We start from the raw sequence: 26,337 nt of genomic DNA, 5'->3' as shown, positions 1-26,337 counted from the left end.
GGCCCCACGTACAGTCAAGGGAGAACACTATCAGGCACCAAGTGTGCTGAGGTTGACTGAAAACACTGCAAGGGTGATCCAAATACAAGGACAAAACTAAGTCAATTACTGAGTGATGTGGAGTTATATGCTATATATGTAGACTTATCTTTATACAGTAAGGACAATTCTCCAATTAAAAACTGGCAACTTCTGCCAAATAATTGTTTGCCTGAAAAAAATATGAAATCCTATTGTAGTTCAGAAAATAATGCAAACCATTTTAATTTAATCTAGATACAGGTACTTTATTTACAAATATTTAGATTAATAGCATTTTGTTACATCAAATGAAGAGTACAGCAGTCTGAATAAATCCTGTCACAAAAACAATTAAGACCCACTGTAACTAACTTTGGGAATCAGGGTATTGCACCTAAACAAGCCGCAGTCTTTAGTTTGTGATTGCTACCTTATATCCCAATGGGTGGTTGGTTGGTTTTTTTTTTTTTTTGTAAATATATACACACACCAGCAGGTCATGGTCCCTGGGCGAGTCCCTTGTGAAGCAACAGGGTAAGCAAAATGGGTCACTGAAAGTCTTTAACAGAACGTACCAATCTACTCCAGGAATCTTGTTTTTAAAAAAGTTAAAGACAAAAATAAAGATGAGTCCACAAATTAACCAAATCCTATTTTCTGCACATTCCAGTTTTGGCTTTTATTTAACATTGACTATACAATACTCCAGTACTACCACATGTTTACAACCCAGAAAGCCATATTTTTTGTTTTTACTTTAGTGTCTGTAAAGAGGGATTTAAAATGTGTATTTTAAACACAGCAGTTGAGCTGAGTGATTTTATAGAATATAATAAGGTTTACCTATCCTACTTCAAATAGCTTCAATTCTCCATCTGGACCATAAACTGAATCAGAAATCAATCGAAAGAAGTAAAGAACTTGGTAAAACATAAGTCTGTTGTCTAAAGAGATTGTTTCCCTTGCAATACAGTATTCTTTCAGTGGCCAAACCACCTAGTGCAAAGTAATAACTTACTTTGTATCAGCACAAACACTGAAACACCGTCAGAAACACTTTCCCTTTTACAAAACAACTTATGCCAACATGACATAAAATAGCCCCTCATACTAAGAACACAAGGGGTATCCTAAATTACTTCACTGTAGTGTTAAAAATGCACAATTTAAAATCCCTTAACAGCAGACCTGCGGTTCTGACTGTCCGGTACACAATCTCACCATTCCAAGAAGATAAAGGTATAAAAGCTTAAAATGTGCAATAATAAACCCAGCCTTTTTTCTTTTTCTATACAGTAAGGCAAGAAATGCAGCCTGTAATGCAAAATGTTTACAAAGAGAAAAGCAGGTTAGCACATTGTCGATTGCACAAGAACAGTTAAGAAAATCAGCAGGTAAGCCACAGTGCAAAGATGGAACAGAGTCTGCTAGTGTTAATCCTCTCACGCTACAGGAGCTCTTTCCAGCATAATGTCCCCAAATGCTGCCAGCACCAGAGGGTGGAGCCAGTATTACTTGTGAACTGCAGTTGTGTATTTCCTTGTGTGAAATGGAAGGGAGTAACATGGTCACATATAGGTCATACTGTACAAACTGGTATTTTATACTGTTCCAATGCCAGTAATCAATTTATTTTCTTCATTAAAATAATATACACAGAATGTATTGTTAGTTCGGTTCCTTCAAATTTTATACATATTTACTTTCTGCTAAAGAGAAAAGGATAAAATGGTGTAAAAAAAAAAGATAAAGCTATTAATTAAGCACAAGAGAAAAGATAAATGGTATTTTCCCTGTGCAAGGCTAAGACAGAAGCAAACCTCCACGAGAAAAATGCCACCCACGCAACAGGAAATTTATCCAACGAAAACAAAAGCAGTTATAGAACCCATTCTCTATCAGAAGTCATTTCACAGCAATAAACTTATTGGTTACAACAGACATACTTGAACAGTTAAAGATGGGAGAAAGGCTTAAGATATCCTCAAATTAAACCATACAGTAAGACAAAGCCTTGCCCCCAAAAAAGGAAGGATAAAAATCATTTAAGTCCAGCATCAGTGCTCAGTTTAAATCATGTACTGGTGATATACCTATCACGAGGACAATCAAGGGGAAAAAAAAGTCTAGATTTACCATGCAGGAGAGATTTATTACTCTACTTGCCTTTTGATAACCTGATTACATCTAGTTGTTTAGCAGTTTAGTATTGTGTTAAACTGTTTTTACAACAGAGTTGTTTTTTCTTTTTTCTTTTTTTTTAATTAAACCCAGTAAGATGTACAGAAGACAATGAGGCAGTAAAAAGTACTGCTTCCAACAGACAGAGGTGAAAGGTCAAATGGGAGCTACGGCAAAGAGGTCACTAGCAGCCACAGCCTTCTCTCTGGGGTTGGGGTTCACTGGTTAGCCGGCCTCCCTGTGGGGCTGAAGGTTTGTGCTGTACACCAGACTCGGCAGCATTCAGATCCAGGCTTCCATCCTGAATGTTCTGATAGATTTTCTTGGCAGCCTCAAGGAAAGCATCTTCTACATTCTCTCCCCTAAGAGGCAATTGACAACTTTATTGGAGAATCACGGCTTTCTATAAAACATAAGGCATTATACACTGACCTTTTGCTAAGCTTTAGTCAACTGCCATGATGTCTTCAACTTAGCCACTGTCATCTAATAAGAGATTACCAAAAGACTGAGCTAAGAGAATAACATGGGGAAATATTTTCTGTGGAAAGCATATAAACAAGGTACTAAGAGCTGTTTCTACAAACCCTATTTGGATAACTGGATGTGTTCTAATCATTAAAATGCCATATATTAATATATAAGGAAAAGTGAAGATAGGCCATTTTTGCAATAGCAAGAAGGTATTCCAAACAAGTGAGATTCCAGGATTTGAATGGTCTGATTAGCTAAGCATCAACTATACTTTTTAATTTTGTGATTGTGACATATTTGTGCTCGACCATGGTCTCACTTCAGTTTTCTTAGTACTAACAATATGGATGAAGCTAAACCAAAAGGGGCTAGCTTCTCACCACAGCAAGGAATTTCTGACTTAATAAATGAAGAACTCTAACAGAAGTCCTGGGGTTCGATAATGGACATGGAATAACGATTAGAAAACATCAATTATGCTTCTGATTATTCTTAGACATTGTTTCCTTAAGCCATGCTTTGTAATCGAAAGTACTAAATGCACAGATTACCCAAGCTTGAGTCCAAGATGCAAAATTCAACCTCCATTGTGAAAGTCAAGCACTTTTGGAATGCTAACACAGTTTCATTTATTAACCTGGTTTACCAGGGGACATAATCACAGTACAATCTTTTAGGTAAAATACCAAAACTATTATCTTTGAAATGTGAAACAGGAGGCAAAGGGATGCCTGCTTAACTGTCTTCCCACAATAAACATTACACATACACATACTTTTATATGTAAACAAATTATACATTTTCGCCATGTATGGTTCTACTTTGAGAAGTTTGAATGTAACTGAAAATGATTATTTTTAGTCATACTTACGTTTTTGCACTTGCTTCAAGGAACAATAAGCCTAAAAATTAAAATTCAGACTATAATTAAGACATTTCAAATGAACTCAAAAGGACATTTTCTCCAATAACATTTGAATTAGGGTTTCCCATCAGCTATCAATACTCCTACCATAGTATTTTATGAAACAGTATGTTAGGTTTGAGATGAGGGGAGTCTTAACATTTGTCATTAAATACTTGCACTACCCCCAATATGAATGTCAAAGAGAAACATGTTTTACTTCTTCATTCTTGAGATTTAAGCAGTTAGCATTAAAAGAAAAGTGTCAAATAGTCTGCAGTATCAAAATGTCACCCCTCCCATGTGTGATCCCCAAAAAGCCACTGAAAGTCTTAAACCCACCATTTTCTTCAGCAAACTGTTTGGCTTCTTCATATGTAACATCTCTTTGTGCCTCCAAATCTGCTTTATTTCCTATGAGAATTATTACCTAATTTGTGACCAAAAGAAAGACATCTTAGAACAAAAGCAACCATTTAAAATCAACTATGAAAATTCTGAAATCCAAAAATTTTGACAGAAAAAAACATACAAGCCTAAAAAGGAAACCAAGCACCAGCAATCATCCAGCAAACAGACAGGAAAATCATGAAATCAGTACTATTAGGAGGGAGGTCAGCAATTATCTAGGCCTTGGGCTGACAAACTTTCTGTATAGGGCAAAGAGTATATATTTCACATCTGTGGAGCTCAAATGGTCTCTTTGCATATACTTCTTCTTTTAAATAACCTTTTAAAAATGTAAAATTCATTCTTAGCTTGCAAGCCATTCAAAAAACAATACAGCCCATGAGGAACACCTGGTCTAGGCCAAAGGTTATGATTTATCTGCGTAAGATTACTAAAAGGTCAATGCACAAGCTCCAGGAAATCTGTGAATACACTGAAATTAAGCACAGAATGCTATAAACAAGAACATTTCGCTGGGAGAAAAGGCTCATGGTTTTCATCTGATTTTTGAGAGTCTCTGGGACCCTCAAAAAGTTTAACTACCAGTTCAACACCTTCAGGCTATTGGTAAGAAAATTAGTGATCCAAAAAAAAAAAAAAAAAAAAAAAAAAGAAAATTAGTGATCAAATAAGGCAAAGGGCACTCAGGGAGTCAGTGGTTTAGAAGGACATTAGAACTGAAGGAGAAAACCCAAACTATGACCTTCAAACACTGTCTTTACAGTAGCCCTAGAGAAGGACTAAGTTTGTAGCAACTGAAAACAAAGGTCTGTGTTCCATGGGGAACAGTGGTGGTGGGAGGAGGGGGTGGGGGGACACACATGCAAACAAGTTCAAATCCAAGGCAAAATGTCATACATACCTACAGCTACTTTGGAATCATTTATATAAGTGAAGTTAGGCCAAAGTTAAAGGCAGCTCTACAAAGTTCTAAGAAAAAAGTTTGCAGCCTTAGGGAAATAGAGCTTTTTGATCTTTATGGTGGTTTCTGGGGGCTGGGGGTGGGGCATTATGGATAAACTCTCTCTGTCTAGATATAAGCTTATCTGATACCAATTGGTGATTCCCCCTTCTTTCCCTTCCCAACAGATGTGGTAATCCAGATGCGGATACTTTAGGAATGGATGGTTTCAACCAAAAGTAATTTCTACCATTAACTTTTCCTCATGTGAACCTGCAGGCCCTAACCCTCCTATTCCTTAAAAATGATGTCCAATGAACTGAAGAACCATTGTAATCTGAATGTAAACCTTGAACAAGAACACTTAAGCAGTATAACAAACGTGAGCATTCTTCAATCAGGACGAAGGCCCAATGAGGAGGGAAAGGAATTTTCACATGAAGTCTGCTAGTCCTTTAAAGAATATGGTAAGAACACATGAAAAAGGGAATCAGTTTTGGTTTTTTGTTTTTTTTTTTTAAAGATTTTATTTATTTATTTGACAGACAGAGATCACAAGTAGGCAGAGAGGCAGGCAGAGAGAGAGGGAGGAAGCAGGCTCCCCGCTGAGGAGAGAGCCCGATGTGGGGCTTGATCCCAGGACCCTGGGATCATGACCTGAGCTGAAGGCAGAGGCTTTAACCCACTGAGCCACCCAGGTGCCCCCAGTTTTGTTTTTTTAAATCAAGGCTGGTAAAATCACAATGGCCTACTAGTCCAGGGCCATTATATGGCAGGTACTCAAAACAAATGTTTTATATGTCAACTATACTTCAATAATAAATTTTTAAAAAATAACACTGAATTGCACACTTTAAATGGGTAAATTATGTTAATTATCTCAATAAAGCAGTTTTTAAAAGATAATTTTAAAAATTTTTAGACTTTTGCTGAATGGAAACACTGTCTTCTCTCCCAATTCCTTAAGAACTTCCAAGCTGTGCTTCCCGTCATCCTGAAAGGAGACATAAAAGTGGCATGCTAACCAGACAGAGGTACAAGATGCACCACTAACAAAATGGGAAAATATGTAATTTCTCCATAGAAACTGAAGGCAATGTTACAGAAATCATAACATTCGAGCTGGATGTTAAGAGATTTTCTTCTGTAGGGGAGCAAATTTTGCCATCCCAAAATATCCTCTTTGGAATATTTATCTTAAGCTGGCTTATTTTTAAGAAACAGAAAACACAAGTGAAGTTCTGAAAACCCAGAAGTTACTCTTTTTTTTTTTTAAAGATTTTATTTACTTGACAGAAAGAGATCACAAGTAGGCAGAGAGGCAGGCAGAGAGAGAGAGAAGGAAGCAGGCCCTGTTGAGCAGAGAGCCCGATGCGGGACTCGATCCCAGGACCCTAAGATCATGACCTGAGCCGAAGGCAGCGGCTTAACCCACTGAGCCACCCAGGCACCCCCCCCCCCCAGAAGTTACTCTTTAAGAGACCTTTACATCCGTAAGAAAAATCTCCATTTGTAATGGTGTTTCCCTCTAAGTATGAGGAAGAGGGGTGGACTCAATCTCCAGAAACTTATAACAACTCTGTCAATTAATTTCTTAGACAAGCCAGAAGAATCTTGAAGGGTAAAGATCTTCCTCCCTGACACTTTCTTTTGAAGATCTGGTAAAATTTGAAGAGGCATAAATGAGGTAGGAAAGACATGGCTAATTTGTCATTATACTCCTCTAAGGGCCTTCTACAATGAGTTTTGTTTGCTTCTTAACATTTTTCTTGAAATAACTACAGAATAGAGCTTTTCTATATGACCTTCACTAAGCTTCCTTAATAGTAGCATCTTACAGACTCAAAACCAGAAAACTGACATCGGTGCAATCTATGTCCTTAGTCAGATTTCACCAGTTGTACACTCGTGTGTGTGTGTGTGTTTGTCCAGTTCTATGCAAAATTTACTGCAGATATAGATTTGTGTCACCACAATTAGTATACAGAACTGTTCCATCACTAGAAAGGAACTGTTTTGTGCCCTTTATAGTCTGTGCACAGCACTCATATCCTTCACCCCGATCTGCTAACCTCTGGCAACATCTCTTCTCTGTTCTCTTCCACAATTTTGTCTTTTTGAGAATGTTTCATAAATGGAATCATACAGTACGTAATTTTTTGAGATTAACTTTTTTCACTCAGTGTAATGCCCCTGAGATCCACCTAAATTGCTGTATGTATCAATCGTTCATTTCTTTGTGTAGCTGAGGAGTATTTTACAGTATGAATATACTAGATTGTTTAACAATTCACCTCCTAATGACCATCTAGGTTGTTTCCAATTTTTGGCTATTGTAAATAAAGCTACTATGAACGTTCATCTATAGGCCTGTACATATACCTACAGTGGGTTTAAGGTGATAATGGATATGAAAGTTCCAGGCACAGTCCCTAGCATAAATGGCAAACCACATTGGAGCACCTGGCTGGCTCGGTCTGTTAAGTGGCTGGATCTGGATTTCGGCTCAGGTCATGATCTTGGGGTCATGGGATAGAGACCCCGGAGTCAGGCTCCACACTCAGCCGGGAGCCTGCTTGAGGATTCTCTCTCCCTCTCCCCCATCCCTGCTCATGCTCTCTAAAATAAATAAATCTTTAAAAAAAAAAAAAAGGCAAATCATGTTAACTTTCAGTACAATTTATTGCTGTTTCCTGATAAAAGCCAATCTTACCACTGATTACCTACTTATTGAGTCAGACCCTGCTCTATGGTGCAGTACAAAGCTAAGTGAGAAAAAGGCCTTGCTCTGAAGAAGCTCAGTCAGTCATACCTAAGTACCTTCCCTCGCTTGTTCCTGGAATGCCCCCTTAAGCATTTATTAAAACCTTACTCACCTCTATAGTCCCAATGCAAACACACCCTTCTCTGTAAAGCTGGTTTCTCCAGATGGCACTGCTTATCCTGGGTACTTCCAGCAATGCGCATACCAGCTGCTCTATTTGTACCTCCTATTTCACTCTGCTTTTCAGCATAGTTATTTGTATACACACAGCTATCCTCTTACTAGACCATAACATTTTGTGGGCCAAGGATCACATTTATGTTTGGATACTGTAGAATCTAGCATGGTGGCTGGCCTTCAAAATCTCAATAAATTGGGGCACTGGGTGGCTCAGTGGGTTAAGCCTCTGCCTTCAGCTCAGGTAATGATCCCAGGGTCTTGGGATCAAGCCCCACATGGGGCTCTCTGCTCAGCAGGGAGGCTGCTTCCCTCTCTCTCTCTGCCTAGTTGTGATCTCTGTCTGTCAAATAAATAAACTCTTTAAAAAATAAATAAAATCTCAATAAATATCTTCTCAGTCCTGAAGAAACTAATCTTTATTTTCATTTAAAAACAATTTTTTAAAAATTTTCAATTTGAAAATATAGCACAATGGTTACTTTTTAAATTTTTTAAAATTTATTAAAGTATAGTTGAGATGTTCTTGTAAAAAGAAAAAAATTTTAAACTAATTTTTTAAAGCATGCAGAACTCTTTGTTTTTAGCTGAAATTTTACTGAGATAATTGCAGATACACAAGCAGTTGTTAAGAAATAACAGAGATCCCTTATACTTTGCCCAGTTTCTTCCAAGGGTAACATTTAATGAAACAAATACAGATCACTTTTAAACTGATTGTTTCAGATTTCACTGTCTCCACCTGACATGAGAACACCACCCCATTCATAACTTTCATTTTTTTTTTTAACCACAAACATGAACAAACACCACGTGTAAGATGTAAAACCTGGGGCAGTTAGTACTGAAAAAAAAATGCTATCTTCTCCTCAATTAATTGAAAAATACTCTCTCATTCTTGGTACTCATATACAAAAATCCTACTAGCGAACGACTCTCCTTCTGGAGTTAGCAGAGATCTTATATTTTCTGTATAACAGATGTTATTCAACTTACAGTATTTGGATTGGTGAGATTCCTTGCATCTGTCAACCAGCTGCTTAAGTGATTATATGTACTTCTTCTGCAAAAATTAAAGTTTACATTTGTGACTCCCACATACAATTGCCTTTCAATTTTAAAAAAAAAAATTTCAAATAAATATTTATAATATTCCCTTTCATCAAAAACTGACTGTGGAATGTAAACCCACACTTTCCAGAAATCTAGCCAAACCTATTACTTTAAATAAATAAATCAGTATCCAACAACTTTGCTAATTACATACAGAAGTAAACTGTTTGCATTTAAAGGCACATTCATAAACAGACAGTGAGCAAGGAAAAACACAGAAAATTAATGGAACAATTCTGAACTCAGAATTTCTAATCTGAAGTAAAAACTAGGATTATTTTAAAATCATCCATATTTTCAATCACAAAATGGGAGAAATAATATCAAAATGTCTAGCAAATATGTTCAATGACAAACATCATCTGTCTGGTATTAGAGACCAAGATGGTCACACTACTAATACACTGATATAAAACTCACCTTTCTTCAAGAGAAAGTTAACTATGACAACATAAAAACTGGCTTTAAAATGGCACTTAAAGTATCTGACTGGAAATCCAAGTCCCCAGATAACAAAATGAGTTTATTCTGACTTTGTATTCTTATTTACTAGGAGCTAAATAATTTTGAGATTCAGACTGCCCTATTTCTCCAAGCAAGAGTTTAGAAACTCATAGGCTCATTTGCACTAGCCAAATGAGCCCAAAGAGGGCAAGCAAATCCAAATAATTTATATTATATAGAGTACACAGAATATTAGTAATTATCAGACTTTACCAAAGGGGTCAAATAAAATTTTTAAAGTTAAAAATGTTTGATTTATATACATTCACAAAACATTAATCCATCTTATTCATTTAACAGGTGAGAAAACAGAAGCTCACAAAGATTTAAATGCATTCCAGAGCCAGGCCTTGAACTCTTTCTTTATGCACATAGTGTCCTCAAAGTGTTTCAAATTTTAGTCTTGTGAATATATTCCATGAACTCTAGCTGCCAGTACCCATATAAAGTTGGAGTTTCCAAACATTTAATCCTTTCCCAGTAGAGACTAAAAAGAAGTTTTAAGACTTTCTTTTTACTGTGCTAAATTATGTTACACACAAATCACCACCTAACCGTTAAAAAAAAAAGGGTCAGAAAAAAGCAACATTTTCCCAATGTTTTAAAATTTTCTAATTAAAATCTTCTAATGGTCAAATATTTTTAAAAAGCACAAGTCTTATCATTTTACTGTTCCAAATTTGTAGTTACTGGCATACCTTGCTTTAACACAACAGATTTATCCTACTTTGTGCACAAAAACTTACTTAGTAAAATCCAAAAACATTAATACTTATTTTGATAAATTTTAAAATGTCAAAGCTGGCAGCAAGAATGAATTACAAACTGCCACCACTTTGGTAAACAGAAAAATCTATACATCCTTTTTAAGTATCAAGACCATATAAACTATTATTACTTAGATATGCCCATAACCTCTACTACTAATTTCTTATGTAACTGTTATTAACTTAAAATTCACTGTAATTTCAAATCTATTTAACTATAGCAGCAGGCCAATATTCATTAATTAGTGGCAAGAGTGCTAAAGAAAAAAAAAAAAAAGGTAAAAAAATATCCCTAACTTTCCATGTAAAATGACTTATCAAACAACTGATAGAGCCAAACAAACTGCCATGATAAGCTATGCTGTCAATTTAGGAAGTATCCTGTAACAATTACAGTTAATGCCAGGAATAAAGGTATTATTAAAGTAGAACTTTCAAGTTTTTAAAATGTGACGGATGACTAGAAAAAAAGGAAAAAAATCAGTGTTATGGATACAACATCAGTGTCACTATAAAATATTAATAAAGCACCTGTCTAAAGCCTGCAGTACTTTTTTCCCCAATAAAATTTTATTGGGATATAATGAATTTACCATAAAGCTCATCCTTTTAAAGTGTACAATGTAGTGTTTTTTGGTATATATACCAAAGTTGTGCAGGATCACTCGTATCTAATTCTAGAACATTTTTATCAACCCCAAAAGAAATACTGCACCCATTAGCACTCAATCTCCACACCGCGGCAATCCACTGTCTGTCTCTGAATTGGCCTATTCTGGATATTTCACATAAACGCAATCATACATGTGGCTTCCTTCACTTAGCAAAATGTCTTCAAGATTCATCCACTGTATAGCATGTATCAGAGAGTCTTTCCTTTTAATGATCGAATTATATTTCACTGTATGAATATACCCATTTGTTTATCTATCCCTTAGTTAATGGACATTTGGGGTGTTTCCACAAGTACTTCTGAAGATTCAAAGAGACACAACTTTTACCAAAAGTACTTACTATACTTAAAAGGTTATGTTTAAAAGCAAATCATACACATGTATCAAATCATCACCCTGGACCTTAAACTTACACAATGTTACATGTCAACTGTATTATCAGTAAACATGGGGAGGGGGGGACACAAGCACACCTGCACAAAGCAAAACAAACTACAACACTTTAGACTGATATACTCTTAAAGACACATCACCACATTTAAATTTATCAGCAATGGAGTTTTTAATTATACAAAGTCTTCAGGAATGCACCCCTTATTAGGATGTCCTGCACAGAAGGCCAGGTCTTTAATAATCTTCCCACAAAACTATTTACAAGTAATCATGTGACCAGATGCCCGCCTATACTGAAGAGCATTAAGGCTCTTTTGCTCTGTTTTGCTGTGAGATTAACCAATTCTGGAACTCAATGAACTTCAAGCACTAATTATTAATTATAATCAGCCACTGTCTTCATTCTAAGTCCACATTTCCCGAAGTGTGTTAATAAAATAAGCTTAAGAAACACGAAACTAAGTTGAAGAATTTCATTAATGCAGAACTTCTAAGGATGCTAATATGTTAATGTGCACTGTATCATGACTCTTCAAGAGAAAACAGTATAAAGCATTTCTCAAAAGGAAATATGCTTTAAAGTCCCTTTGGTCCTACGCACCCATCCCTACCTCACCCAAAAAAGTAAGACAAGGCACACTGCGTTAAGCTGGCACTTTGCATTAATATGGAAAGTGATCCAGTTCATTTTCCAGCTTAGCACAGTTTAATGAAGTGGCACAATTTTCCCTGTTTTCTGAAGCCAAATATTTACGGTCCAGTTTTGTTACTTTTTATCAAGTGCTTTCAGTTCCCCAAAATAGCCAAGCTGAAATAAATTTAATCCTGCTGCATGAAGTACTATAAACCATTTTAATTCATTTTAGAACAAAAAAGAATTTAAGTAAATGAACAAATACCTCAAACACCTTCAGATGCAAGCATAAGAACTTTTTACAATCTACCATGTTGGATTAGCAAAACTACTTAATTCCTTCCTTGACCTTATTTCGAAAAGGTGTCAACTTTAACACCAGAGACTGAATAGAGTTAACTCCTCAAGACTTGCTTGCTTTCTAATGAAGTGAAAAGAACAAAGTTTGGTATAAAATATTATTTCACCTCATATAATTGAATTGATGCTGCTTTTCAGAATAGTATTCTTCTATTAGCTCCACCAGCATCTCCTAAAGCTTTTCTTCAGTCATATTCACTTTCAGAAAAGGAAATCAACATGTTACATCAAGTCTTACACAACAGTGTAGAGAAATAACCGTAAGATCCAAGTAAGCTCATTTATAGTCACACAATCACAAACTAAGAATGTCTAAATCAATAAAACACACACACACACACACACACACACACAACAAACCACACCGCCTAAAGCAGATTTTTTTCAAGTATGAAGTTTGGAAAAGTATTAATCTCTTACCTAGTGATATCATACACCATAAGTGCTCCCGCAGCTCCTCTGTAGTAGCTTCGTGTAACAGCCCTAAACCTCTCCTGTCCTGCTGTATCCCAAATCTGCAGTTTGATTTTTTGGCCACTAACTTCAATTATTCTTGTACCAAATTCAACACCAATTGTGTGAGGACAATCAGCCATAACTGTTAGAGAAAAAAGAAATATAATATTCTAACTTCCAGAAAGCTTCAGATTAAGACCTGCAGGGAGAAGATCCACTGGATTGTTAAATAACATATTAATGCTTGTAGGCTGTATGTGGACAAAGCTAGCACTGAAAACATATTAGCAAAAACACAGAAGTCAAATCTGACTGCACTAGAACAGGAGTCAGCACACTTTTGTAAAGGACCAAATAATAAATATTTAAGTTTTGTAGCCAAAACCACAACTACTCAACTCTGCTGCTGAGGCACAAAAGCAGCCAAAGACTCTTAAGTAAAATGAACATGGTTGTATTGTAATAAAACTTTATTTACAAAAACAGGCAGTAACTGGATTTGACCCACAGGTTATTGTTTACTGACCCCTGGACTAAAAGATTCTGCTAATTAAAAATAAAGATTTTTAGTAAGTTCTTTGTAACACCAACATTATGCTATTTAGGCTTCTGACATTACTACATATAACAAAACAATCAATGGCTTTAAGACTCTAGGAGTTGTCAAATTTTTCTCCTGAAAAATATTTCCAGTATCGCAAAGAAAACCACATTTAATATATATTTACAATTACATATTGGCAAGTTATGTAATTCCAATCCAACAGGACAAGTTTATTAGTCCTTTCCTTATAATTAGGACATTGAAAACCTAAACCTATTATTCTCTGGTACAAGAATACACAGACTGTTGGAGATGTCATAAAATTTACATTAAGGGGAAAAAAAAGCCATAAAATTAATTTCAACTATATTTAGCCTATCAGTTACATAAAATAACATGGTCTCCTCCCTTAAGACAAGTTATACTTCAAATATTAATCAACCAGTCTTGATATAAAAAGAATTTCATTTAAATATTTCCAATCTATTATTATTTAGTTAACCAGTGATATATGCAGCAAATTTCTAAAATGGAGAGTCAGAGAAAATATTATTTAAATTTGACATTATAATATAATTCTTAAAAATTTTCTACCACCAAAAAAACCTAAACAAGTAACTCAAATTATATATGGTATATAAATTAACACTCTATACATTCAGGTGTATTTCATTTGATATGCATCTATTTAAAAAAAAATTCCCTCCCTAAAGCCAAAAATGTATATATGCAGAAAAGTTATATTCAAATGCATGGAGCATACTGAAAACGACTTTTTAAAAGCTAGGAAAGTGAGTATAAATTTATTTATTGCTTAACCTTATTTTGAACTTACATTTTTTTTCTGTAAATTGATGAAGTAAGCAAGATTTTCCTACTCCCATATCTCCTGTTTAAAAAGAAAGAAAAGTTTCAATTGGCAATTACATTTCTCAATTTTATACTCATAATTATATGTCATGACTGCTATACCCCCTACTATATCACATCACAAATTTCTGGGACACCTGAAAAGATGAGTTTGAAAAATTCTACATGTCACTTTTCACTGTGATGTACAAACTAATTATTCCCAATCTTCAGCAGTGACAAAATTAAGTTATAACTTATGTTAACAAGTAACTATCAGCTGGGAAGTGCTTTTAAACAAAGAAACTGTTGTAAGAGAAGCATTTTTTACTTTGAACTGTTTCAAAGTTTTCTACTGGTTTTTCCCCTTAATCCATGCATAAAAGCAAAAGCCATCAGGACGCAATAAACAGGGCAGCATGTAACAAGCAAAAATATTAAGTTTTGGAAGTCTGATTGACTAGATCGCATCTACCTCTTCTTATACTATTTCTTATAGCCTGGGTGGCTCAGTGGGTTAAACCTCTGCCTCAGGTCATGATCTCAGGGTCCTGGGATCAGCCCTGCATCAGGCTCTCTGCTCAGCAGGGAGCCTGCTTCCCTCTCTCTCTCTCTCTGCCTGCCTCTCTGCCTACTTGTGATCTCTGTCAAATAAATAAATAAAATCTTAAAAAAATAAAATTCCACAAAAGATAAGCATGTGCATTATATGAAATCCATAACAGATGTTATCTCTAACTGTACTACACAGGCATTTAACCCTTCATGAAGGAAGTATTGAGCCCACCATTACATCAAACTGTTCTAATATGAAGAATTAACTGAAAAGTATGTGTACTTTCAACCGAACTCTTACAACTACACCTGGGTAAACAATCCTATCTTTTAATTTGAGCAACATCTTGAAACTTAGCAGAAAAACCACCAGTATTATATTTTATGTATATTACACAACTACTCTGACTCGATGCTCGCTATCAATTTTTGGAATCCAGGTGGCTCCAAGGGCTTTCGTGATATTTTTGAAATGTTATCAGTACTCCTAGGAAATTAGTACCATTTCCAGGATTAACAAGCTTTCAGGTAGACCTCAAGAACAATCAATATCACTTCAAAAGTACCCACCGGTGTACTACAGAAGTACCCAGGGCCACAATACAAAAAGTACATCATTACCACAAAAATAAAGGACCTTTAATTTTGCAGTTAAAAAAAAAAAACCAACAAAAAACACTCACTTTTCTGGAATGGTATGTTAAGTATTAGTATATAAATATTTTGTATATTAACTTTCTTTGTAGAGCAAGAGCATAAATTAAATAAACTTACCAATAATAATATATTTAAAGATGTAAGAGTAGTTGTATGGTGCAGTTGCCATGGTGGCACTAAAAACAAAGAAAACTGTGTTACTTCAGAAGGATATACACAAGTTCTCCAATTGGTCACTGCTAGCTTTTAAAGATATATAAAATACAGCATACTGATTATAAACAAAATGTTGATTACAATAAGCCAGAGTAAAACTGCATTTTCCAAACTGATCAAATGCATAAATTCTCTTGGGTGAACATTAACATTCTCGTGTGTTATCCACAGAAATATCAAGAAACCACTATATCAGAAGAGTTTCATTATTTCTCTTTAGGGAATATCCAGTAAGAAAAGTTACTATGGAAAATTTCAAACAATGAAATCTTTATAAATTTGAGTTAAACATCATTATAAAGTCTTCCTCCTTTGAAGTCCCCACTCCTGTCAACTGATCCAGTAAATTACTGATGGCCAACTTGTTCAGAACTCTGATTTTACAACAGAATGTTATAAAAAGTAACCACTAACTTATAAACACATAAAACTCTTAAAAGTTATAAAAAGTAACTTTTTTACTCCACTTTAAATCATGGTTAGCACAGCATCCAAAAAAAGATCAGTCCAATTATTTCCAAACCAAATTACTGTCAGAATTAGATAAAACCACATGAAACTGTTGTTCTTACTGACTTTTTAAAAAGTCAATTATTTCCAATTTCAATTAGGTTCAACCTAATACAGGATCTGAAGACTGACAATGTATCAAATGCCTACTATATACTATTCAAAAAGCTGAAATAATGGCATAAAATACTACTTATGGTTGTCAAATCTTCAAGTTTATATATTAGAAGATATTTAGAAAGATCCTAGCCTATTCTTTGCCCTTGGGTATACTTAACCTAAATAATTCTTATTTCTCTCTACTTTTAACAACTAAAAAAAAAAACCACCTCTCCAATTTATTCAAATGAATGCTGTGAATGTGTCAGACACTGTGCTAGGTGCAGGAGAAACAAGAGATAAAATGTAATAATGGTAGTAACTTCAAGTAACATTTATTCTAATCAAACCAGTTTTCAGTTTAAGGAAAGATAAAAATTATGCATGTGCACATGCTCACACACAAAGATTTGACCTATTTTTTAAAAAATTGGTTTCCAATTTTTAAAATATGATTTTTACTGTTTTGGGCAATTGTCACATTATACAAACCAGATATGATAACAATGGCAGAAATTTGTTTACTAAAACTAACAAAATTACTATAAAATAAAATTTAACCTACAGAAAATGTATGTATTTAAAGTAAGTGAATTATTGTTATCAGGGAAAAGAAAATTGTTCACACAATATAGTCTTCTCACTTAACTGTAAGGATTACATTTAACTGAAGTGGATGCCCTGCTACCCATTTCAGCTTGACGTGTTACAGCACTTTGATAATCAGTCATCAACATCACTGAAAACTCCCTTAACCAGTTCGTTCAGGAAGGGAGTTTTTCTAGTTAACTGATTCTGAACATCGTAATAACTTGTTTCCCTTTTTGCAGATACTGGGGACTCAAAACTTATTATTAAGAATAAACTTGGGGGCGCCTGGGTGGCTCAGTGGGTTAAAGCCTTTGCCTTCAGCTCAGGTCATGATCCCAGGGTTCTGGGATCGAGTCCCACATCAGGCTCTCTGCTTGGCAGGGAGCCTGCTTCCCCCTCTCTCTCTCTACCTGGCCTACTTGTGATCTCTCTCTGTCAAATAAATAAAGTCTAAAAAAAAAAAAAAAAAAAAAGAATAAACTTGGTCCCGAGGCTAAAATTGGTGTAGATTATTCACCAAATCTCTAAACCAGATCCTAAACACAAGGAAAAGAATAATCTTTCACAATAAAAATATTTAAAAGTTGGGGCGCCTGGGTGGCTCAGTGGGGTTAAAGCCTCTGCCTGCAGCTCAGGTCACGATCCCAGGGTCCTGGGATCGAGCCCCGGATCAGGCTCTCTGCTCTGCGGGGAGCCTGCTTCCTCCTCTCTTTCTGCCTGCCTCTCTGCCTAGTTGTGATTTCTCTCTGTCAAAAAAAAAAAAAAAAAAAAATTAAAAATTATTAAATTCTTCACCTGCATTCTTCCCAGAACCCTATAATTAATTTTTATCTCCTTTTCTAAGCTTCTCTTTTCCCATTCAAACTTGGGGGAAAGTAATCGTTTGATCACCTTGAAATTACTGTTGCTTTCATACTCTTCCCCTTCTGACTTTCCCATTCCTTTCTCTCTTCTTTTTTTTTTTTTTTTTTAAATTTATTTATTTGACAGAGAGAGATCACAAGTAGACAGAGAGGCAGGCAGAGAGAGAGAGGGAAGCAGGCTCGCTGCTGAGCAGAGAGCCCGATGCGGGACTCGATCCCAGGAACCTGAGATCATGACCTGAGCCGAAGGCAGCGGCTTAACCCACTGAGCTACCCAGGTGCCCTCCTTTCTCTCTTCTTACTCAAAGTTGTAGCTATATACACTTTGCTTCCTTCCATTTTATTATGTTAAAACCAAAACCACAGGGCACGTGGGTGGCTTAGTTGGTTAAATGTCTGCTTTGGCTCAGGTCCTGATACCAGGGTCCTAGGATGGAAACCCACATCAGGCTCTCTGCTCAGTAGGGAGCCTGCTTCTCCCTCTCCCTTTGCACCTCCCCCTTACTCGGGCTCACTCTCTCTTGCTCTTTCTCTCTAAAATAAAATCTTTAAAAATAATTTAAAAAATAAAACCAAGGCCTCTAACAATCCTAACTTCTCACTGAAATGCTCTAAAGGCTAATCATGAAATTAAAAGCCAATTCCAGTTGTATTAATTTGTGTACTTGCTAATTATCACACAGCACTCATTAAATATCTACAAGATGACTAAGTTTAAAACATTTTTTTTAAATTACCAAGCATTAATTAGCATAAACTACTCCCAAATAAAAGAGAATGATCACTTTCTCAGAATAAATACAGTGCCTTGTCTTCACCTCACCACACAATTTTCTGGTTCAAGTTTCTTTAAAATGAACCCTAAAAGCAAAGTTAAAAAGGAAAGCTACTGGGATACCTAGGTGGTTCAATTGGTTAAGCATCTGCCTTCCGCTCAGGTCATGATCCCAAAGTCTGTGGGATCAAGCCCTGAGCCCCAGGTCTGGCTCCTTGCTCAGCAGGGAATCTGCTTCTCCCTCTCCCCTCCCCCCTTCTCGTGCACGTGCCTGCACGCTCTCTAATAAATACAATCTTTAAATTAAAAAAAAAAAAGGAAAGCTACTCAAACTTAATTTCAGTAGACAGTGAAGGCAGAAGTGTCCAGCTCTGTAGCCATAACACAACAGGTCCTCCCTCTCTTTTTATAAGCTTAGAAAGAAGCTAGGTTTAAATATACTCCCAGACTTTATTGGTTACATTCACTCAAAATTATGTATTTGCAGTAAAACTATATTCAAGTGGCCCATTTTTTTTTTAAAGATTCTATTTATTTATTTGAGATTGAGAGAGAGAGAGCATGAGAAGGGGTAGAGATAGAGGGAGAAGCAGACTCTGTTGAGCAGGGAGCCTGATGCGGGACTCCATCCCAGGATTCCAGGATCACGACCCGGGTCGAAGGCAGTTGCTCAACCAACTGAGCCACCCAGACACCCCTCAAGTTGCCCCTTTTAAATATTAACTAAGCTTGAGGCGCCTAGGTGGCTCAGTGGGTTAAGCCGCTGCCTTTGGCTCAGGTCATGATCTCAGGGTCCTAGGATCGAGTCCCGCATCGGGCTCTCTGCTCAGCAGGAGGCCTGCTTCCCTTTCTCTCTCTGCCTGCCTCTCTGCCTACTTGTGATCTCTTTCTGTCAAGTAAATAAATAAAATCTTAAAAAAAAATATTAACTAAGCTTAATATTGTTCTAAAAAGAATTTCTCAACATCATTTCTTGAACATGAATGAAACACACCACTGTTGAAGCGAGGAATGTACTTTTTAGCTTTGGAAGGGGAATCCTTATTACTTAAGGATGCTTTTGCTGTACTCAAAAGTCAAAAAAAGGGTGAACAGGGGCAAAAACTGTTGGTATAGTTCAAACACTCTGAAAACATGAGTCCATTCTAACACTACCATCTCCACTAATTAAAAAACCTTAATAATATTCTGTAACTTGTGCACAACTGCTGGTGTGATTAAAATGTGCTCTCCGTGTGTTCCAAAAGCATGACAATAAAATTCATAGGCAGCTAAGATTCAATGCCTCTGATTTCCTTATGAGTACCACCTTCAGAGAGTTAGCTTCGTTAAATACAAGATGAATAACCTGTAAACTAGTAACAAACAATTGTTACAGTTGTTACAGTTACCATTTATTGGGCACTTAATATACTCTAGGCAATGTACTAATAAACACTTCATATGCAATTTCAATTAATTCTTACTACTATAGCTTTATAAAACATTGAGTATAATCCTCATTTTACAGATGAAGACTCAACAGGTAAGTAACCATGCCCAGGTCACATAGCTAAGTGGTCAAGTCTATAATGGACCTAAGACTTTTAACTACAGAGAATCCCTCTTATCCACTATACCATCCAGCCTCCCCCATAATTTTGAGATGCACCGTGAAATCCTTTAATGGTACTTAGGGACACAAATCTTTTCAGTTCATTCACCTTGTTCTAATTTAATACTCTAAGTAGTATTAAAAAATTATATTCAGATGATATATTGTAATCCGGATTTACAGATATGGATAAAGATTACACTAATTCAAATTATATCTACTTACAAAAAAGTTTTTGAAGGTAACACTGTTGAGAGTAAACCATGTGCTGATCAGCACTACTTTTCCCTACATACAATTCTTACTTAATTCTCACAACTCTGCAGAGTTATTATCATTAAGTCCACGTAAAAAACTGAAGAAACAGGGGCACCTGGGTGGTTCAGTCGGTTAAGCATTTGCCTTGAGCTCAGATCATGATCCTAGGGTCCTGGGATCAAACCCCACACTGGGCTCCCTGCTCAGTGGGGAGCCTGCTTCTCCCTCTGCTACTCCCTCTCCTTGGTTCTCCCACTCGTTCTCTCTTGAATGAATGAATGAATGAATAAATCTTTTAAAAAGCCAAAAAAAGTGAACAAATTGAGGCTTGGAGAAATTAATTTGGCCTGGGTTACAAAATAGTAAATGGCAGAGCTGGAACTTGAACCCAGGTCCAATTCCAAAGAACATGATTTTCTCTATCTAAGGTAGCTTATCAAAGGCATATATATGTAGAATGACAGATACACACACGTGGACTAATAGGACCAAAAAATCAAAATCGAAGGAAAATGGAGAATAATTACACTAAATATTTAGGGTTATAGTTTTACATGTGCATGTGTAAACCTTAGCTCTAAACTTCCTGGCTGTCAAGAGAAATGATTACTAAATGCACACTGAACACTGATGATTGTTGTGTGGCCCCTTTAAATATTAACTATGCCTAATATTGCCTTAACAAAGGATTTTTCAAGATTAACATTAACTCTTGAGCACAAGAAACACACCACCATCAAGGTTAGGAATAAATTAAAAAATGGGGTGTGCTACTACATAAAATTCTGCACTGTGTTTTACACTTAACAAAATGATGGGCCTATTTGCAGACCCATACACAGAGCTCTACATGGTTACTAAATGCATATTAAATACTAATCACTGTTGCCCCAAAAATAAAACTGCATGGTCTCCACACAGTTAAACAGATACAGACAAATAAATGACTGGATTTGAAATGTGCAGACAGAGGTGAAGGCTAAGGAACTTTCATACAATCTGCTTATGAACTGCCACATTTTTAGGAGGTAAACAATATATTTTAAAATCTGTAAGATAATCCAAATCACCCTCTGACGAGGAAGTAGCACACAGATACAAAATCTTCAATCCATAACCTTATGGGGTCCAAGTGATCTAATAATACAGCATTTTTCAAACAAAACAAAACAAAACAAAAAGTCCACAAAAAAACAAAAACTGGAAAACAATCTACACTCTAACAGGGAAATGACTGAAGAAATTGAGCTTTCAATACTAATAACTGGAATGATGATCAGCACTACTTTCCCTACATACAATTCTTACTTAGTTCTCCCAACTCTGCAGTTATTATCACCAAGTCCATGTAAAAACTGAAGAAACCGGGGGATCTGGGTAGTTATTATTAGTATGATGAAATAATATGCATTTAGTTCAAAACCATTTAGATATAGATGTATTAACCTAAAAATATATCCATGATTTTAAGTGAAAAAAAAAGTTGACAGAATTTTATACAATAGTTTCTCTCATTTTTAAATACACACACACACACACACACACACACATACACAGTCTCTCTCTCTCAATCTTGTATACAGATAATATGGAAGGAGACACACCAAACTGTGAAAAATGAATACATGGACTGTGAGCAGAAAAAGGATAGGTTTATATAACCCTGCACTAACAGTATAAGCATATACTATATTCACTGCTAATTTTCTAAAGTAGTCAAAGGAGAGAAAATAACTTAAATATTTTTAAAGCATTTTTATATATAATTCTAATACAAACAAATCTAAGAAAACAAAAACAAGCAGTGCCTGGGGGGCTCAGTCAGTTAAGCATCCACTCTGGATTTTGGCTCAGGTCACCTCAGGGTCTTGGGATCGAACACTGAGTGGGGCTCCACACTCAACAGGGAATCTGCTTGAGAATTCTCTCCTCTGGCCCTTTCCCATACCGCGTTTGTGCACGCTCTCTACGATAAATAAATCTTAAAGAAAAAAAGAATAAGAAATAATCCAAAAGCTCATGCCATTCATAATACTTTCAACATTACTTCCACATTTACAATAACAGGGAACATCATATGAAGTTAATCATATGATCAGCCTAAAAAAAGAAAAAAACACCCAAAAAAACAAAAAACAAGAAACCACTCTAATAATTGACAGTATTTTTTCCTTTTCTTTTAGAGCTTGGCTTTTTACTGTGTTAACTTATGCACTATGTCTGACTAATCCTTTCACAACTGTTTTACAGCTATTTTATTCTTCTCCTTAGGACATATGACATTTCCATGTAATTTTTACATAACTTATTCAAGGCAACACAAGACAAAAACAACCCACAAAATATTCCAGGTGATATAAAATCTGATCTTCATTGTTAAAATTAGTAAGTTTGGTTTTTGTTTTTGTTACATGTAAGACATTTTGCTATAAACACCAGAATCAAGATAGACTGCTTTTGCGATTCCGGTACAAAAATATTTGTTGAGCATTTACTAAGCACAAATTCTTGGGTTAGGCGTTGACAATATAGTAATGATCAAAAATAATAATAATAAAAAAACACATTATTCCTGTCTTCCTGAAACTTAAGAACAGAAAGTTTTGATTTGCTTACAAGCTCTCTCACATGGACTGCTACTTGATTTGTCAGTCAAGTGGACACAAAACTTAGTTATTCTAATAATCTAATCTAATCTAAATGAATGGTCAATTTCCTCAACAGAAATGCAACCTCTGAAAATAACCCATCCATTTCTGACACCCACTTTAAAAAACTCACTTTTGACAAGACATTCAATGTCACACTTTAACATAAATTAATATAAGAAAAAGAACTGGATTCCTTACTATGTAAAGAAAAACACAAAATTTCCCTATTATGATGGTTATGTTATGAAAAAGTAGTACTCCAATACTTCACCTCTGTTCACAGAATGAAAGTACTTAAAGGAAGAAACAAAACACCACAACCCTGTACTTACTCCTAGAGTTGAAAGGTTAGTAATATCAAAATTTTCCTGATGAAGTATCATGTCTAAAGTTTGCTTTAAAATAATTTGGTGGAAAGGGTTAAGGTGTATATTGATGAACAAGACTGATCACTGTTGATACCGGCTGACGAGTATATGAAGGCTCATTATACCACTCTACTTTGTATATGTTCAAAACTATCTAGAACATAAAATGTTTTAAAAGTACCCTATCTTTGATACCTCTATTTGTACCCTGCTGTCTCCAACCATGCCTGTTATTTTTAACCACACAAAACTGTTTCGAGCTTTAAAAGAAAGAAACAAACTTCTCTCAGTAGTCCTATTTTAACATATTTGCCTTAACCAAAAGTTTACTCCAACTGTACAAAATCTTAATAAGATTATGCAAAGATATTTAATACTGATAAAGATTAGCTTTACGAACACTCCAAATTCTATTGCACAGTTCAAGTATGCCACAATAAAGTTTAACATGCAATATAAAAAGCAAAAACTTTTTAAAATGTAGCTTTAATTTCAAGGAATTTTTTAGGTTATTAGAATCTAAAAGGGTCTTCCATCTTTACAACAACTAACATTTATTGAGTGCCTAATATTTGCCAGGTACTTTATAAAAAATCTCTAATAGTAAACACTCATTTTACAGGTAAGAAAACCAACTCGGTGACTTGAGATATCCGCAGTCACACACTACCAAGGGGAAAAAGATTAAGGCCCAGGTCTAACTGTCCAAGGCTCTGAAGCCATGCTCCTCTTTATTCAAAAAAAATTAAACATCCACGACATGCCTGGCACTGTTACAGACAATGGGGTACTTAACTAAATGCCAAGCTACGTTGTAAGGGTTTTTTAATCCCATTTAATCCTCAAAACAACTCTAAAATGTAGGTACAATTATTCCCTGTATAGATAAGGACACCAACTCGGAGAGGCTAAGTAACTTGCTTTAAGGTCATTCAACTAGAAAGTGGCAGTACTGGAGTAGGAACCCTCCAAAACTCTTAACCACACATGACTTAAGGCATGAACAAAAGGACCCAAGCAGAACTCTGAAGACAAATTATGGGAAGTGCTGGGGGAAGAGAGAATGGGAGCTAGATTTCTGCAGGGTCAAGTCTGTGTTCAATTACCACGTATAAGAAAAGACAATCGTGACAGTAAACTTTGCAAGAGTTCAAGTAGGCTCTAACACTTTTGTGGGACCACCAGAAAAGCACTTTGCCTTCTGGGAACCCCAGTTTCTTCTTCCAAAAGGAAATTAAAATCTTGCCATCTCCCCTCGGGGGCTGTGCGAATGAGGACTGGCAGTGGAGCAGCTGACACACAGACTCTGAGTTACAAAGGAGTCGCCAGTTGTCATCCCATGGAAACACAGGGAAAGAGGAATGAAGCTGTAAGTACAGTGTAAGTGGTCACGCCTGTGACACTAGCCTAACTTGAGTGCAGCAGAGAAACACCAGGCAAGTGTGGGAGAGGCCAGCGTGTCCGTACCATCATTAGCCAGTCACATCGCAACTTCAAGCCTCAGTTTCCTCACTGGTAAAGTGCAGGTGACTTTACGTATCACCAAGGGCTAGGCTTCGCAGGAAGCACCGCGGTGAGGGCAGCCAAATCTGCGCCTGGCTCATGGCAAGGTGCGAACCATCAAAACAAACGCCTGTTTTGCCTTCTTTTCTTAAATTCCAGAAATGCCAAAAAACTTTCCGTCTTCTTCACTGCTTCTCCATGCTACCTAAGCTCGACGCCTTATAGGATGTCACAGGCCTCTCAGGGCCTCACCCAAAGCAGAGAACCTCGCCAGCAGGGACCCTTTCGCCAGCCCAAGTCCACAGTCTACCCACAGCGACAAGGACACCGGAGCTCCTCCAAGATGCCGGCGAGGCAGCGAGGGGCTGCCTTTTGTACTCCGGGCAGACGCGGCCTACGGGACGGGGAGTGCCACGTCTGGGCTCGTGGGCTGCGAGGCGTCGCGCCTCGCGTGGATAAATACCGCGGGGGTGGTCTGCAGCCGCCAGAACGGCAGTGAGGAGAGGGGCCTGCGGGAGGTGTCTGTCCGCCCAGCCCGGCCGAGGAGGCGGGGAAGGCGAGGCCGAACACACCCTTCCCCGCACGCCCCGTGGCTCTCCGCCGGGCGAACGCAGCGCGGGGACACCCCCGCCCCCGCACGGGAGTCCCGTCAGGCCGGGAGTCCCGTCAGGCCGGGCGCCCCGGCGCCCACCGCCGACCCGCGGCCTGGCAGGGCCTGCCCTGCGGCGCCACCCGCCCGCCTCCCAGCTCGCCGTCGTTCGCACGCCGGCCCCCGGAGAGTCGGACGAGGAGGCCTCGGCCGGACGGACACTGCAGAGGGCCCGGCTTACCTGGGGGGTTGCTGGTGGCTGGGCAGCTTTCCGGGCGGGAGGGGGGCGTCAGGACGAGGAAGAGGAGTGCGGGCGCAGCGGAAGAAGGGCGGGGACGGTCGGCCGAGGCCCCGGCAGGTAGCGGGCTGGCCGAGGAGGTGCAGACGCACTGGCGGTAGTAGCGGTGGCAGCGGCGACTGCTCCTGCGGCTCCCTCAGGATCTTCCTCGGGCAGGTCCAAGATGGCGGCGCTCCCTGCACAGGGTTTCCTGTCACCCTCGCAATGGGCCGGACCACAAAAGAAGCGGGGGGAGGAGAATGCGCGCGCAGCTGGCGGAGCCCGGAAGAGGGTGGCCGGGCCCCGGCCCGCTAGCCACGCCCCTTCCTCAGCCCTTCCCTCTGGACTCGACTTGCAGCCACCGAGGCCCGCCCCACTGGCGGTGGCGCCTGTAGAGGCGGAGAGAGCGCCTATGCGCAAGCGCAGTCGCGTGCTCTCGCCGCCTAGGGAAGTTACTGCGCAGGTTTGCGTGGAGCCTGCAGAAGTACGACTGGGTCTTGAAGGGCTGGGCTTGTTACTTTGTGGACTTTTTACTATTTTTAATGCCAGCAAGTACTACTTACTGGACGCTTGTGCTACACTGGCCACAATGCTAAGCACACATTTACTGCGTTCACTCAACAGATGTTTTGAGCGATTTGTACACAGCAGTGAACAAGGCTCGC

General features: G+C 37.6%; 1 protein-coding gene across 1 annotated transcript; it reads right to left on the bottom strand.

The window, feature by feature from the left end:
* Window positions 1-266: 266 nt before the first annotated feature.
* On the bottom strand, window positions 267-25,921 carry RAB14 (RAB14, member RAS oncogene family). Its single transcript, XM_046023363.1, has 8 exons — window positions 25,637-25,921; window positions 15,496-15,554; window positions 14,153-14,206; window positions 12,738-12,915; window positions 8,869-8,935; window positions 3,923-4,010; window positions 3,548-3,578; window positions 267-2,564 (listed from the first exon to the last, which is right to left on the bottom strand). The coding sequence occupies exons 2-8, from the start codon at window positions 15,545-15,547 to the stop codon at window positions 2,387-2,389; spliced, it is 648 nt and encodes a 215-aa protein (XP_045879319.1). The 5' UTR covers window positions 15,548-15,554; window positions 25,637-25,921; the 3' UTR covers window positions 267-2,386.
* Window positions 25,922-26,337: the final 416 nt, after the last annotated feature.

Source organism: Meles meles, chromosome 11 (assembly GCF_922984935.1).
Source record: "Meles meles chromosome 11, mMelMel3.1 paternal haplotype, whole genome shotgun sequence".
Lineage (NCBI taxonomy): Eukaryota > Metazoa > Chordata > Mammalia > Carnivora > Mustelidae > Meles > Meles meles.
This window is presented reverse-complemented; position numbering and strand designations above follow the sequence as displayed.